This window comes from Theobroma cacao, chromosome 1 (assembly GCF_000208745.1).
Source record: "Theobroma cacao cultivar B97-61/B2 chromosome 1, Criollo_cocoa_genome_V2, whole genome shotgun sequence".
NCBI classification, from domain to species: Eukaryota; Viridiplantae; Streptophyta; class Magnoliopsida; order Malvales; family Malvaceae; genus Theobroma; species Theobroma cacao.
The window spans coordinates 21,760,902-21,776,146 of record NC_030850.1 but is presented as its reverse complement, the minus strand read 5'-3'; the positions used below and the strand labels follow the sequence as shown (position 1 = coordinate 21,776,146).

At 32.4% G+C, this 15,245-nt stretch overlaps 1 protein-coding gene across 1 annotated transcript; it reads right to left on the bottom strand.

The window, feature by feature from the left end:
* On the bottom strand, nucleotides 324–13,643 carry LOC18612928 (MACPF domain-containing protein At4g24290). The gene is made up of 7 exons (XM_018114004.1): nucleotides 13,288–13,643; nucleotides 12,906–13,144; nucleotides 9,605–9,806; nucleotides 6,294–6,359; nucleotides 5,909–6,101; nucleotides 3,547–3,713; nucleotides 324–1,299 (listed from the first exon to the last, which is right to left on the bottom strand). Exons 1-7 carry the CDS (start codon nucleotides 13,525–13,527, stop codon nucleotides 634–636), a joined length of 1,773 nt encoding a protein of 590 aa, XP_017969493.1. The 5' UTR covers nucleotides 13,528–13,643; the 3' UTR covers nucleotides 324–633.

Here is a 15,245-nt window from a genome sequence, read left to right as displayed (position 1 = left end):
TTAAACCATTAACTCATATTAGATAATTTATGTTCACATTTAAAAAAAAAAAGGATAATTTATGTTCACATTTATAAAATCTATATTAATACTTGATCACGTTAATTTATGTTTACATTTATAAAATTCATATTAATACTTGATCACGTCAAATCAATTTTATTGTTACATCATTCATAAAATATCACATCAACATAATTAAATGTTATATCAATATAAATAACAAGACAAAGTTTAACATATTAAACTAACATTTTCACTTTTAAAAAATATGGATTCAATTTTTAAAATTTATCTTATAGAGATTAAATCTACTATTTTGATAGAGTATGAAAACTAATTATGTAATTTAACCTTTGAGAAATATTATATACACAGCCATTGCAAGAATATGAACAGTGCCTAGAGGCCATCAGAAAGACAAACTGTTGTAGGCACATCAACAAGAAGCAAAAAAAAAAAAAAATGAAAACCAGCCATCAAGTACACAATCCACACAACTCACTCATAACCTAACTTGATTCGACCCAAATTAATTGAAAAAAAAAAAAAGAAAACAACTACAACCCAGAACAATTGATCCATAACACCTTATTTGAACCAGAACTGATCCAAACTGTCGGATTGTCACCTCTAATCTGGTAATAGCATAGTCAAGAGAGAATATTTTACTCGCAATGATATTTTTCCTTTTTCAACAACTAGCCTTGCACCCGAGACAACCCAGTACCCTGGTAAATCTTGTGGTCCTCTAGTCATTTCTGTTGTGTCAACAAACCGCAGAAGCTTCTGTGCTTGGCAAGGCAATGGAGGGCCCCCAGGGTAGACAGCAGAATTTATGTTGACCTCGGTTGGCTGTGGAGCTTGTTTTTGAGCACTTGAGAAATGAGTGCTGATCAATGTTGAGATCATTCCAGATTTTTGGGCCAAGCCAGGAGAGCCATCCCACTCAGGCTCCTTGATAGCATTTGCACCTATTAATTTAGAGAAATGCAACCGTAAGAATAAAATTTTCTTCAAGCCAGAGTCTCCAACTTCAAAGTGGGCCCCAGTAACAATAGAGAGATCATCATCAGACTCTACAGGAGCTGTGCAGACGTGCGAGAAGCTCTTCCACTGAATCTTCTCATAGTACTTGCGTTCAGAAGTGGGATCAGAGACACTGGCGCTTGGTTCATTCTCAAGCTGGAATGTCTTTGGCAGTGAGGAAAGATGCTGCAAGTGAATTGCCAAACAGTTGCCCCTTTTGCCTTCCAAATAAAGTCGAAGGCCAGTTACAGGCTTTTTACCCACATAAACCTGTCAAAGGAATTCAATACGCAGTAAATGTGTCCAATCTAGGTTACACCAATCATTCACATAAGAATTTAGCTTATTGACAGCATCCCTCCGATCAAGTTTTAAGATATTAATGTCAATCAAAAGCATAGCTCTACAAGGAATTTTTACTTTAAACAACAACGATTATAATACTACTAACAACATTAATAATTTCACATAACACCTATGGCTTTAAGTTTGACACTTATCCTCCTGCGGTTTCACCCTGTTACCAGGGGAGTTACAGTATTAACTTTCTATGAAAAGATAACTCACAAGCATTTTCTTTTTGTTTTAAAACACACACCTTTCCAGAGTAAAGAGGTAAAAAAGGAAACTTGTCTTTTTGGGAAATATTAACACTATAATTACGTTGACAATGACAATAAACCCCACCATGATAAGTTAAAAACTCGAAAACTGAATAATGAATTTAAGGATTTTTTGTCTTCTTATTAAAAAAAAATTTCAACACCGCAACTCCATTTGATAACATAACAAACCACAAAATCTTAAGTACCAAAAGGAAACCACAATGTTGAAAAGTGAAATAAATCAAAAACTAAATAAGTACAACTTAACCTTTTTTTAAACCAACCACTGAATTAGCAGTTCAGGCTTATTATGAAACACTAGAGCTCATTACTATTCATCAGATAAAACCACAAATAATGATAATCTTCCTACCTGAGAATGCGAAAGCATATACTACTTCAAATATTCTCTCTAATAATATTACTGAACACAAGGAATCGTTACCAAGGAGCTCTGTAAAAAGAGGAAAAATGCCTTTTTAATAAGTATTATCTCCAATTTTTACCACCACCCACCCTTCCAACCCCCCCCCCCCAAAAAAAAAAAAAGTGAAGTAGGTTTCCAAGCCCAAGATTGCAATAGTTTTAGTCCACAAGGTAAAAGTAACTTCATCTAGCAGTTAACAATCGAGATTTAACACCATGGAAGACTAGAAATTGAGAACAAATTCTAAAAGAACCAGGCAAAGTTATCACGGGTAATCATAAAAATTACAAATATGAAAACTTCGCTCTTTAAGAAATTACATAGAACCTACGCTTAAAGAAACTTGTAGAATAAAATGCATAACAATTAAAATTTAAACCCAGAACCTTGAATAAAGTCAAACAAAGATCCCAAAAAATGTAAGTATATATACATATATGTATATATATAATGCAGACTAACAATTCTTGGAGAAGAAAAGAGTTTTAATGACACTCTAATATCACTGCTCTGTTATTGTTCTCACAGGCAAGGTCATATTTGGTATTGGTGGGTGTGAAAAGTTTTAATGTTGTGATTACAACTTATCTGAGTGTGTGCACTTTTTACACTAGAGAATATATTGCAACCAAGGGCTTCTCAAGAAGTATTATTATTACTACATTATTAAATTGAGGAAGCTATTGATTGATAGGCTTAGTTTCTATTTTTCTATGAATTCCATTTTTCAACTTTAGTTACATATATATATATGTACGCACACTCAGATAAGTTCACATTAAAACTTTTAACACCTGCCAATACCAAATATTACCTTGCCTATGAGAACAATAACACACACACACACACACACATATGTATATATGTATATATATAAATATATTTCTGCTTCAAGAATTGTTAGTCTGCATTATATATATACATATATATATACATATACATATGTGTGTGTGTGTGTGTGTGTTTGAATTAATGATAGCAGTTTCACTGCTGTCCAAACTTAAACATATAGTTCTGAATTTAATATTACATTTTTATTTCATGTGGATGTCTCACAGGCTTGAGAAAATCCATTTCTACTCCAAAATTACTTCTACATTATTATTATTTCACTTTCGGATTTTAGGACATTTCTCTTATATAAACAAATAAAATCTTAAGTCACTCAGGGTTTCTATCAAAGAGAGTCCAAGGCAGTTAGGATATACTTTTGAGAGAAACCACCATTCCACCAACATTGAAATACGCCCATGGATATAAGCATATTAAAATAGCACACATATAAGCTATGGCCCATCATCTTTGCTTTGTGAATTGATTTATATTTAAGCTACGTTAATGCCATGCACTTGTTGTGTTAAAATGCCACACAAGCACCAAGATAAATTATTGCATCAAAGGCTCTATTATAGTTTTACTATGCTTAACACTGGTTTTTTGTGTTGGAAGTGGCAGAAGGATCATATATAATACTGGGAATATTACCGGTGTTGTGTTAACATAAAGCTTGGGGCCCATGAAGCTAAACTGCAATGATGCACTATTTTGTTGCTTCTTCTGAGGACCAAGGGCCAGCTCACCAAATACTGGTGCCCACTGCTTTGGAAGCTGAAACTCCAAAAACTGATGCAGTTCATCAACTGAAGGCTTATCTGTGCTTAAAAGAAAGAAACTTAAATGAATAAATATCCTTGATACCAGAAGCAAATTTTTGTAAAACACCAAGCATAAAGAACAGTGCAGACAAACATAAATCCAGCAACTTATGTATTTTCAATTTATTCTTTTTCATGAAAAGAAAAAAGGCCATCAATTTCACGTCAGAGTATATGCTGAAAACAATATTAATGACTATGCAGACAAAGTGGGTGCTTACTTACTTGTGAAGGTGACCAGCTTTCTATTAACACACTGTACATATTATTCTTTTTTTAAAAAAAAAATTAAGCTAGCTATTAAAAGTATGGTGTGAAGATATTTGCAATTTAATTTTATTTAACAAAAATTACTATCAAATACCAATTAGCCATGGAAATAACATGCAGATGTCATAATTGACACAATACGCAAGGACATTACACAACCCTGCATAAGCGGCTTGCATAAAAAGGCAAGAATGCTTCGATTAACAATATACAACCGTATTTTTAATTTTTTTTTCATCCAAACTATCGTCTTCATAGAAAACAGAAAAGAAAATACAAGGTATTGTAGCCAAATTTGCTATTTTGCTTTAATTTTTGGTGTTTTGAACAAAAAGTAACAGAGATTGCTGGGAATTTAACTACAACAATGGAATATTCTATCTCCATTACTTTTTGTCCGGAAATCACAAAAAATTAAAGTATAATAGCAAAATTTAAGCCTACTGAATACAGTGGCAAAATTTAAACTTGAATCATAGCATAGTGGCAAATTTGGCCTTTACACCAAAATAAAATTGAATCTCCAAACATAAACAAGGATTTTAAGGTTAAGAAACAAGCCAAAAAAGAATCCCAAATCCGAAATTTGAATAAAAGATTAAAATAATATTCATGCAAAAGCTCCTAATAGCTTACTAGGAAATAAACCTAGACTACTTGTATCATCATCCATGAATAAAACTGCTTAACAGTAATAGCTGACTAGAAAACTAAAACTGATCCTCATATGAAATTAAACAAACTCACTGCTTAGTTTAGATTATTTGGATCCTCCACATATAAAAAGATCAAGTTTCATGGCAAGCAGGGGAGGGAATGAGATGATGTACCGCAGAATGAAGTATGCATGCATATGCAGGTAGGTTATGAGTATGGAATAAACGAAGTGATGAATAAGACAATGGAGAACCTACTTAACTTGTCTTACCAAATCAAAGTAGAGAAAATGGTCAGAATAAGAAAATTTCAACCAGTTCCTAATTTTTTCAAGGAAGAAATGAGAGAGAGCCATGCATTGTCAATGAGAAATGGGCATACCTTGAGCATCACTTCGAAAGGTTAAGGAACATTAAAGATCTATCAGTGAAACCCAGTCCACTCACACACAGCAAAATATGTTTAAACCCATTATTAATCTATGATTAATTTTAGGATCTTGCCACAAATCCAGAATCAACCCTATTTACAACCATATCCTTCCAAATCCACAAGACTTGCTACATTTAAAGTAAAACTGAGAACTATTTAACAAAGATTGATCAGGATCTTTGATTAAAAGAAGTAGATGATGAATAATAAAACTGTGGGACTTTCACTCATAAACACTAATTATCTTAGGAACAAACTAAAAAAGTAAATCCATCTCTATGCCAGACACTTCATTTCAGTAAGTGGTCCTTTCCTGCAATAAGTCTCCAAAGACAGTACTGTAGTTTCAAAGGTCAAGCAACAGAAATGCTTGATACCGATCCAAAGAGTATGAGTAATGGAGATACCGTCCACCAGAGATGTAGCCTACTTTTATTTTGCCAAGCAATTACACCTTTATCCAGATTGGACTTCTTGAAACGCTTACCAAGAGGCTTAACAACAACAGATGATGCTTTTCAAAAATGCAGCTTAGATAATACACAATGCAGAATCTTTTCCTAACAATGATCTTGATGGCCAAGACAAGTCAACCAGATATTAATGAGACAAAATATCCATCATGAACAGAAATGATATCATTAATTTAGACAATAACCATCAAGAAAATGATAATGAAAGACTGTCAGCCAGCCAATAAGTTTTGGTATTATTGTGCAGAATTTAAGCAACCATAATACTTGTTTGCAACCTCAATGTGTTGTCCAAATGGTAACCATACATAAGTGCAAAAGCAATAAGTAAAAAAATAAAGCATGAAGTTTTGTGCGTACAGCGAAGGTATAGATTGATGGCATGCGTCAAAAATCCACTCCCATTAACTCCAGTGAGCAATGATGTGATTGGGATAAAAGACATGGAGATCACATCTGGTTCAGACTGAACAGTTTGGCACCATTCAGTGTGTGATAAATTTGTATTCAACTTTCCTCCATTTCTTTTGCAAATGAATTTAATATCCTGAAACTGCAAGAAGTTTAAGACAAAATGATCCTAAATAGAACATACATTTTGATGATAATCATGAATTTGGTGAGAGGCTAAGATATTCATGGAATGTATCACAGTATTTGTGGCATGATAAATAGAAGAGCCCAATAGGGTCTTTCACTCAATAAACAATAAATTCAATTACAAACTTATTTGTGGATAGCATACCTCCACTTGGGAATAAGAACTAGTTTGTAACATGTCCATGGAAGCTAGCCCATGTTCTTTAAAAATCTGAAAGAAAAACCACCATAGAAGTTAAGGAAACTGCAATGTGTCCACGTGCGCTTTTGCATCTAATGCAATATAAAATGTTATCAAGCAGATCAAGTGGCTTACTTATTTCAGTATGGATTCTATTTGTAGCTTGCAATAACTATAGGATTTTTAGATCATTTGTTTTTCTAATGTGCTTATTCAAAGGGCATGGAGGAGATTTTGATTATGTCTTGCATCCATTAAAGATCAAAGAATTGGATAGTGAGCTGGGCCAAGATGAATCACAATAGCAAAACTTTCAAAGTTGGATTGCTCAATTTTATCCTGGACTGCCTGGATTTATCTTACATGGAAGACGGAAAATACAAAACTTCATCTAAGAAAATTTCACATTGTCGACCAAGTTCACAACTCCCTCCCTTGCTAGGCTGCATATAAGCAAATTTCAGATTGTTGATCAAGTACCTTCCTCTCTCACACACCAAAAACAAAGCCAATTAAAATCTCTCCCTGAAAGCTCCTTAGTTGTTACAAGATCCGTCAAGTTTTTCAAGGCTTCTATATGGTCAAACATGATACTTGAAGAATATCACTTGAACCCAGGCACCAGTGGATGCACCCAACATTTGGAGGGTGTGCTGGCATTTATTACACAACTTTCAAATAAAATTGAGTTAAATTGAGTAAGCAGACTAACAGAGAAAGGGACTTGAACGGATTAAATTTTGTGCCAACCAGTTAGAATATGTAAGGGAAAATATTTCATTCACACACTCACCACTATCAACTGATGATTCACGAAAATAAGTAAATTTACTTTAGAAGGACTTCAAAGCCAATTCAAGCCCTAAATCTATTGTGAAAGATCAAAATAAGGCTATAGACTCAATGAATGGGGAAAGTTAATTGATCTTTTGAAACTCTCTCCTTGCTTACATAAGATTAAGTAGTATCATTATTAGTCATCAGTTAAAATTGATTTTGAAAAGGGAAAACCATAATAGGACTTTCAAATTAAAATAAGCTTATAATTTATTTTCTCCAAAATTGAAAATGGTTAAAATATGGATTGAATTTGTTCTAATCAAACAATATCATTATTAGTTGGTAACCTTAAATTGATCTTGAAATTACAAAACTTAAACATGATTTTCAAACTAAAATATACTTATGATTTATTTTCTCCAAAATTGAAACTATGTTTTTAATTTGAGTTGAATGTGTCCAAGTTACTCTTTTATTTGAGCTTAAAATAAAATCCATTGAGTTTCAATTTTTGCAGTTTAAAGGGATTTGAAAATGGAATGTAAAAGAAAATTGAATTTGAAATTTCAAAAAGAAAAATCTTAAAAAATGAATTTATATTATTTGCTTCAATACTTAGGTTCTTTTGCTTGTTCCTCCCAACAGAGCAACTCAGAAATTTGCACAATTTCTTTAAAGGTGAATTTGTATATCCATTGAATGCATGGATATAGATTTTTACATAATGCATTCTAAGCAAGGGAAATAGGTGAATCTGAAAAGACACCACTTTGTTCCATAGATATACAGTACAGACAAAGTGAATGCTGCACTGGCACACTCTCCTTGCTTGTTGGGGAATTTTGTGTTTAGGTAGATGTAATAACTTATACCCAGCATCCCATGCACTCCAACAACTCAGTCTCTTTGCTTGAAGTCATTCTATTGCAACACAAGACTTCAAACAAACAAAAAAGATGACTAGATAAATACCAAATCTGCCACTCTATTATAGCTCAATACTGAATTTTGCCATTATATACTTCAATTGGGTTGAATTTTATGACTGTACTTTTATTTTGGAACATATTTGGACAAAAATTAACAAAATAGTACACATGAAATCATGTGACTGTAATCTTTGGCACTTTCCATGAGCTAGCAGTAAAAAAGTTTTTTTTTAAAAAAAGAAGACTTGGTAATAAAAATTAATTAAGAAAATGATGTGCCAATCATCACCACAGATACATTTTGTCCAATGTAAAATTCCATGTCATAATTCCTGTTTTCTCCAAAAACTTATTCAAATTGTGTAAACGAAATATTCCAAAGAATATTCCTTCATATATATTTTTTTAAAAAAAAAATCAACCAAAATAGGAGTATGGTGGCAAAATTAATGCGATTGAAACAAAGTAACAATATTCATCATTAAGTCCTAGTATAGTGACAAATTTGGGATTCAACCCAAAATGAACAAATGCTTAACGAAGCTTTTTTTTTCAGTGTCCTTGTTGCTTCACTTCTTTCAATCTTTGTAAATATTTGTTCCTAGCATATTTTTCACTTATTTTTGAGAGGTTACTATTGTATGAAAATTTCTTCATTCTTTGTAAATAAATCTTTGAGCGAAAATAGAGTAAGAGATGCCTTGGTTGTGGAGGTTAAACTTTAGCCTTAAAAAGTAGAGAAAAAGCAGTTATACCTTAACCTTAAAAGATTTGTAGAGGTTTAACCTTCATAGGCAACAATTGTAGAGGTTACACCTTAGACTTGAAAGCTAGTTTGGTAATCTTGCTGAATATTAGTGAATTGAGCTCCTTGGCAATAGGAAACTAAGGGAGAAAATGTAGGTGGCCCGAGGAAGGACCAAACCTCTTTAAAATCTCTATATTTGATTTCTCTATTCCTATTCTCTCCATAGTATTTGAGTAATCATCACACATACTTCACTCATTTACTTATATCTAGCATTAATTTTCAAATTATCTTTATATTTGACCAAGTTGCACTTTTTTGTGGTAATCAAATTCACCCACTCTTGGCGATGCAAGAGAATACTAAAACTTTGCTTAATTAATTATTTTGATATATTCTTTTATGTTTGCTATTTTGCTTTAGTCGAAGTTTAATAGTTATGTTTCTATTTTTAGTAAGTGGTTATTTGACTAGCATGTGATTTTTTAATGAGTTTGAAGACATTGGATTAAAGGTTCATTCGTATCCAAGGACTTGGATCAAAAGTTGTTTAAACCCTAGTATAAATAGTTTTCTGGAGTCTTTTGGCAGTCATTATAGTCAGATATTATAAGATAGTGGTTCTACAACTCTAAAACTCAGTGTTCTTGTTCAAACTTCAATTTTACATCAACTTCAGACTTCTTTTGGTTCTCATTTACTGTTTTTCTACACTGCATGACTTTGACTAGAGCTAACATTAATATTTTCTCTATATTTTATTTGATGTCAAATTTCAGTAATTCCAATTCACAAACAAAACTTTAGATGTTGCTCACCTTTTCTCTCTTGTTCAATTTCTCATAGTTGGTTTTATGTACCCCAGTTCCTTGTATGAGCATTTCGTCTGCCAAGTCCTTTAATTTCTTTTGTACTTCAATCGGTTGGAGAGGTGATGAATGCGGTTGTTTCATATATACCACATCTTTTCCACCCATCTTCACACCAACAATAATATGGGTTCCATAGGTCTCAATAAACCTAGAATATGGCAACAACATTGAAGATCAATGAGATTTGGAAATTTGATGACTAAAACATGATTGTAGCAATACTAGGAAAAAGTTTAAAGCAAAGCCATATATCTTTCAACTACTAAATTAAATATAGTACCGGTAACTGCATCAAAACATTATCTCTTCAGAATTCTAAGTTCATTCAAGAAAAAAGTTAAAAATTTTATAAAGCACTGTTTAAAAACTAAACAACCTTCCAAAAATGGCAAAATTCCATTTAACAGAAAGGCATGAAGTGCAATTTCGTAAGAAGAATGATTTATAGAACAGAATAATTTGGATTTAAATGAACAACTTTTATCAATTAATTAAACCTCCATAATAATAAAACTAACACCTCATCATGGGACTGATGAGATACTAACTAAATTGACTTTATGTGACATGCAACCTTCTTTATTTCAAATATCCAAATTTGTAAGACAGAGAGGCAAAGGTAGATGATGCAGAAGCATTCCATAACTTATTTAAATTAGTTTTCTTAAAATGCTTTTTTATTTTTTCTGTTTCACTTTAGTAATTATGTCCTTGTTTTATAAAGTGGTCATGCGATTAGCAAGTAATCTTTTAATGAGTTTGAATGGCTAGGATTAGATTAAATTTATGTGTATTCAAGAACTAGGAATAAAAGCTGCAGTAACCCTAGTATAAGTAGTCTTTTAGACACGTTAGACAGCCGTATTATATTGGAATTTTTTTTGTTAGAGATTCTACAACACTAAACCCTAATTATTTTGTTCTTACTTCGAAATTTCATTAATTTAAACCTTTTCTGGTTTTCTTCTTATTGTTTCTAATTCTGCAGTACATCAAGTGGTACCAGACCGACAATACCCTAAAGTTGAACTAGGGATTTTGCTTATAAACCATGGCTGATTATGGAAGAGGATTTGGAAAACGAAACCAAGCCCACCAAACAGAATTGGCTGAGTTGAGACGTACAATTGAGCATTTGTTGTGAGCTGTGCAAGCTTTAAAGTGATAGGAACCAAAGGGAGCCAGTATGGAGAATCAAGAATGTTACCATAACTATTTGGATTAGCCAGAAGGTAGTCTTCAGAAAGAAATTGAATATGGAGAGGATGAAGGCAATGCAGGACAACAAATCTTGCTATCCGTGGTGAATTGGAAGAGTGAGTGATACATGCTCTAGACCTGAATGTGTAAAGAGTTTTGATAAAGGTTGATGACTTCAAAGGGAAGAATGCAGCACCTTACAGAGTACAACACAGTTTTGATACTGGTACCTTTAAGGCTGAATGTGAAGAAGGCAGAGAGAAGGAATCACAACCAATATATGATGATTAAATGAAGATGAGGAATCACATCCAGTTTATAATGGTTGTCCAATTCCAGGAGAGTCAGTATCAATGGAGAAATTTAAATCAGAGAGTAGAGAAAGTGGAAGTGTTTAACAAAGCATCCTTTTCAAGTTCAGCAGTTGTTAGAAGAGTTTGAAGAGCTAGTTAATGAGGAATTCCCATCTGTTTTAACACCAATGAGTAGTGACCAACATGATATTAATTTGGTTATGGAGGATTCTTTACCAAATATGCTTCTCCATTGCAGTGAGCTGAGATGCAAAAACAGGTTGAAGAGTTTCTCACCAACAAATTGGTACAGGAGAGTAAAACAGCCCACTAGTCACCAGAAGGGTTCTATGAATGGTTAGGGATGCTATTTGCTCTCTCTAATGCTTAAAGTACATTCATGCAAGTTATGCCTAAGTTACTAAGGTTTTTCTTGAATTGTTTATGAATGTTTATCTTAATGACATCTTGGCTTATAATAAATTTAAGGAAGAATATTTAACCCATCTCTAGCAAGTTTTAGAAGTTTTTCTTAAAGAGAAACTCTTTATAAACTCAAACTGCACTTTCTTGTGCTATGAGTTGTGTTTGTGGGATCTATTGTCTTGACATATGGATTGAACCTAGATGCAAAGAAAGTATGTGCCATGAGAGACTGGACAGCACCTAAATCAGTCAAAGAAAGTCAAGGTTTCATGGGTTACCTTCATTCTTTGTAGGAAGTTCATAAGAAATTTCAATTGCATTATGAGCCAAATCACTAAATGCTTGAAAAGGGACAGCTTTGAGTGGACAAATTTTTCACAAAGCGCTATTCAACAGATTGAGTTTTTTACAACAGACAGCGTACTACCAGATTTTGTGATGTTATTTTCTGTGGAGTATGATGCATCACTAGTTGAAATTGAATCTGTACCTAGTTAAGACGAAGACCAGTGGAAATAGTAGTGACAATAAGTTACTGGTTTTGAAGAACTACCAGATCAGAGTACCTGACCAATCCTTATTTCAATCCAATTATGGAAGACTAAAGTAAACCAGCTATTGAGATACTTGGGTTGAAGAATATGAATCAAAAAGGACTGGTCTAGAAGTCTATCTAAAGCTACCAAATTTCTTAATAATGCAGATGGCCTTTTTTCAAGCCAAGGAGATTGATGCATGAGCATTCAAAACTTATTTAAATTAGTTGTCTCGATATGCTCTTTTACTTTAGCTGTTTTACTCTTTAGTAATTATGTTTTTATTTTCTTAAGTGGTCATTATATTAGGATGTGATCTTTTAATGAGTTTGAATGGCTAGGATTAGAATGAGTGTATCTATATCCAAGGGCTAGTATTAAAAGCTGCGGTAACCTAGTATAATTAGTCTTTTAGACACATTAGGCAGCCGTATTATATTGAAATATTTATGGGTTACAGGCTCTACAACCCTAAACCCTGGTTGTTTTGTTATTACTTAAATTATACATCAATTTCAGACTTTGTTCTGGTTTTCTTTCACTGTTTTGGTTTTGTTTTGATTGTTTCTATTGCCACACTACATACTAGAGAAAAGAAATTTATACCCAAAGGCTTGCTAATTCTAAAACTAATTAGTTGTCATTGTTAAATAATGAAATTAACAATTAACAACCAGAATGCTCAGCTTAAGTATGATTTTCCGAAAACAAGAAAGTATGCAGCATTAATAAAGCAGAAACGAAGCAGTTAACCAGCTTGACAAAAAAAAAGGTGGAAGAGTAGATACTGACTTAGCTAATGCAGGAGGATCCCATGATGAAGGGACCGCTTGCTTTACATGATCACACAGCGTGACCTGAGATTTTTCTAGAGCAATGTTGTAAAGTGTGATAAAAACGCCATCAAAAGCGAGGGTTTTAGTGTTGGCAGCATCTTTCTGCCAACCTGCTGTGAATGAGAATGCAGAATTGAAGTGGCCCGAAGGAATTTTACCGGACAGAGAGAGTTCCTGGTTAAACTGCTCTGACATCTACATGTAAGAGAAACATATAAGTGAGAAAACATCATACCCCAAATCAATATCATCATCCACAACTTATAATAAAGATGTATTCAGTTTTAGATATATAATATAAATATATAAAAATTAATTAAAAAGAAAAAAGGAACTACCTGCTGGAAAGAGAGGACATCAGAGCCGAACCTGATCCGCTCCCCCTTATCGCACTTAATATATTTGGGAACATTACGAACCAAAATCCCCCCGGGAATGGCGATGTCCCGGACGTGATCATGATCTGCGATGCTTATCAACTTGGAGGTCTTCTTGCAGTATTTGAGCTTCAGATCAGCGTAAAGATCGTATCCCAATCCAATCGAATCAACCGCAGCCTCCGCAGCTTTCCTCGCCATCGAGTCGCAAACAAGACTTCTTCGCTATTCATGCTGCCTATACTTATATATGGGATGGGAACTTTGAGAGGTCAAAGATGGCACATTTTCAACGCCGTCGTGATTTTTTTTGGTTGGTGAAAGGTAGTTTAGAGAGAGGGAGGCGGGAGCAAGTCAAAGGTTTCGCGCTGCGGTGTGTTTCTATTTTTCAAGAGCCTGTTTGGCTTACTTTTTTAAGTGGTTGGTAACTATTTTGGTAAAATAAATTATATAATTGTAAATTTTGATAAAAAATATTTATATCATCTTCAATCACTTAATAAATTAAAATAAAATAAATTTATTTTAAATTTAAATATAAAAATCAAAAAAATTTATATAAAAGTGGAATAGTTCTCAAACTTTATATAGTAATAATAGTATTAGATTTTTATTGATCTAATAAACAATTGGACCATAATATTTCAATTATCCAAAAAAAAAAGAAAAAAGAGAAAACATGTATTTCACATTAAAATATTTTTTAATGAAGAAGCGTCAAAACTTTTAAATAGTACTTAAATATAATTTTAAATTTTGAATTTTTTTTATTATGACGCATTTGATATGGGCAAATAGCTAAGTTATTCTCTTTATTCTTTTCACTTTTTTATTCCTTTGTCTGGTTGCATTTTGCTATTGGCAATAGCCATTCCAAGAAAAAAGACTTAACCATTCCACTCTCCCCATTATTAACCATTCCATGGCTGATGGAAGAGTAAAAATCATTAGATGAAAATGTCTGTGTTTAATAAAAATAATTACAACCCTATCCCTATATAATTTTTTTTCCCTTTCTTCCTCTTCCATCTCTCCCCCTCTCCCACCTTTCTTGCTTCGTCCTTCACTACTCCTAGTGTAAAATACTTTTCCTATTAAACTTCGGTTTTTTTTTTACTAGGATTATTTGTTTGGTATTTCACAAATTATTTTCCTTGTTTGTTTTTCTAAGGTTTTGGTAGCAAAATTCTTTGTTTTCGTAGCTAGGTTTTTTAGTTCAAATACTTGAAGCTTTTATTTATGCCTTATTATTTTGAAGGAAATAATAAGATGTTGTTTTGAGACTTTATTATTCTAAAAATAAATAAAATGTGGATATTTAAAACATATGGTTTTGAGCTTTTTAGGTCGCCTAATGGTTTTGTATTCTTATGAAAATATTATTAAAATATAATCAAGAATAATTTTGTTTTTTGAGTACAAATATGTGCTTAAATTATAGTAAAGGGTAATTTAATGTTTCGGTATAAATAATTTATTATATTTTCATCTTTTGATAAAAATAAATTAAATATTATAATAAAGGGTAGTTTTATTATTTTATTATTACTTTTTTTTGGAATGATGTCATTTTATTATTTATTCTTTCGTTATTCCAAAGCTATTCTTACCAACCAAAAATTATAATAAGTCATAATAACAATTCTTACACTATTCCATTCTGTCAACTGAACCGTATAATTATCATTTTATTATATTCTCACCTTATTCTATTCCTATAGAATAATCATTCTATTCCATTCCACGAACCAAACGTGCTTTTAATTTTTGTAAAAACAAAAAAAAATCCTAGATTTTGCTATTCTATTGCTAGGTCTTTTATTATTATTTTTTTTTGTAGTAGTAGTCTTTGTAGAAAGAGAGGTAAAGGAAAAAGAGATCCTGATTTGCATTAGAAAAAAGTGATTTGTAGAGAGATG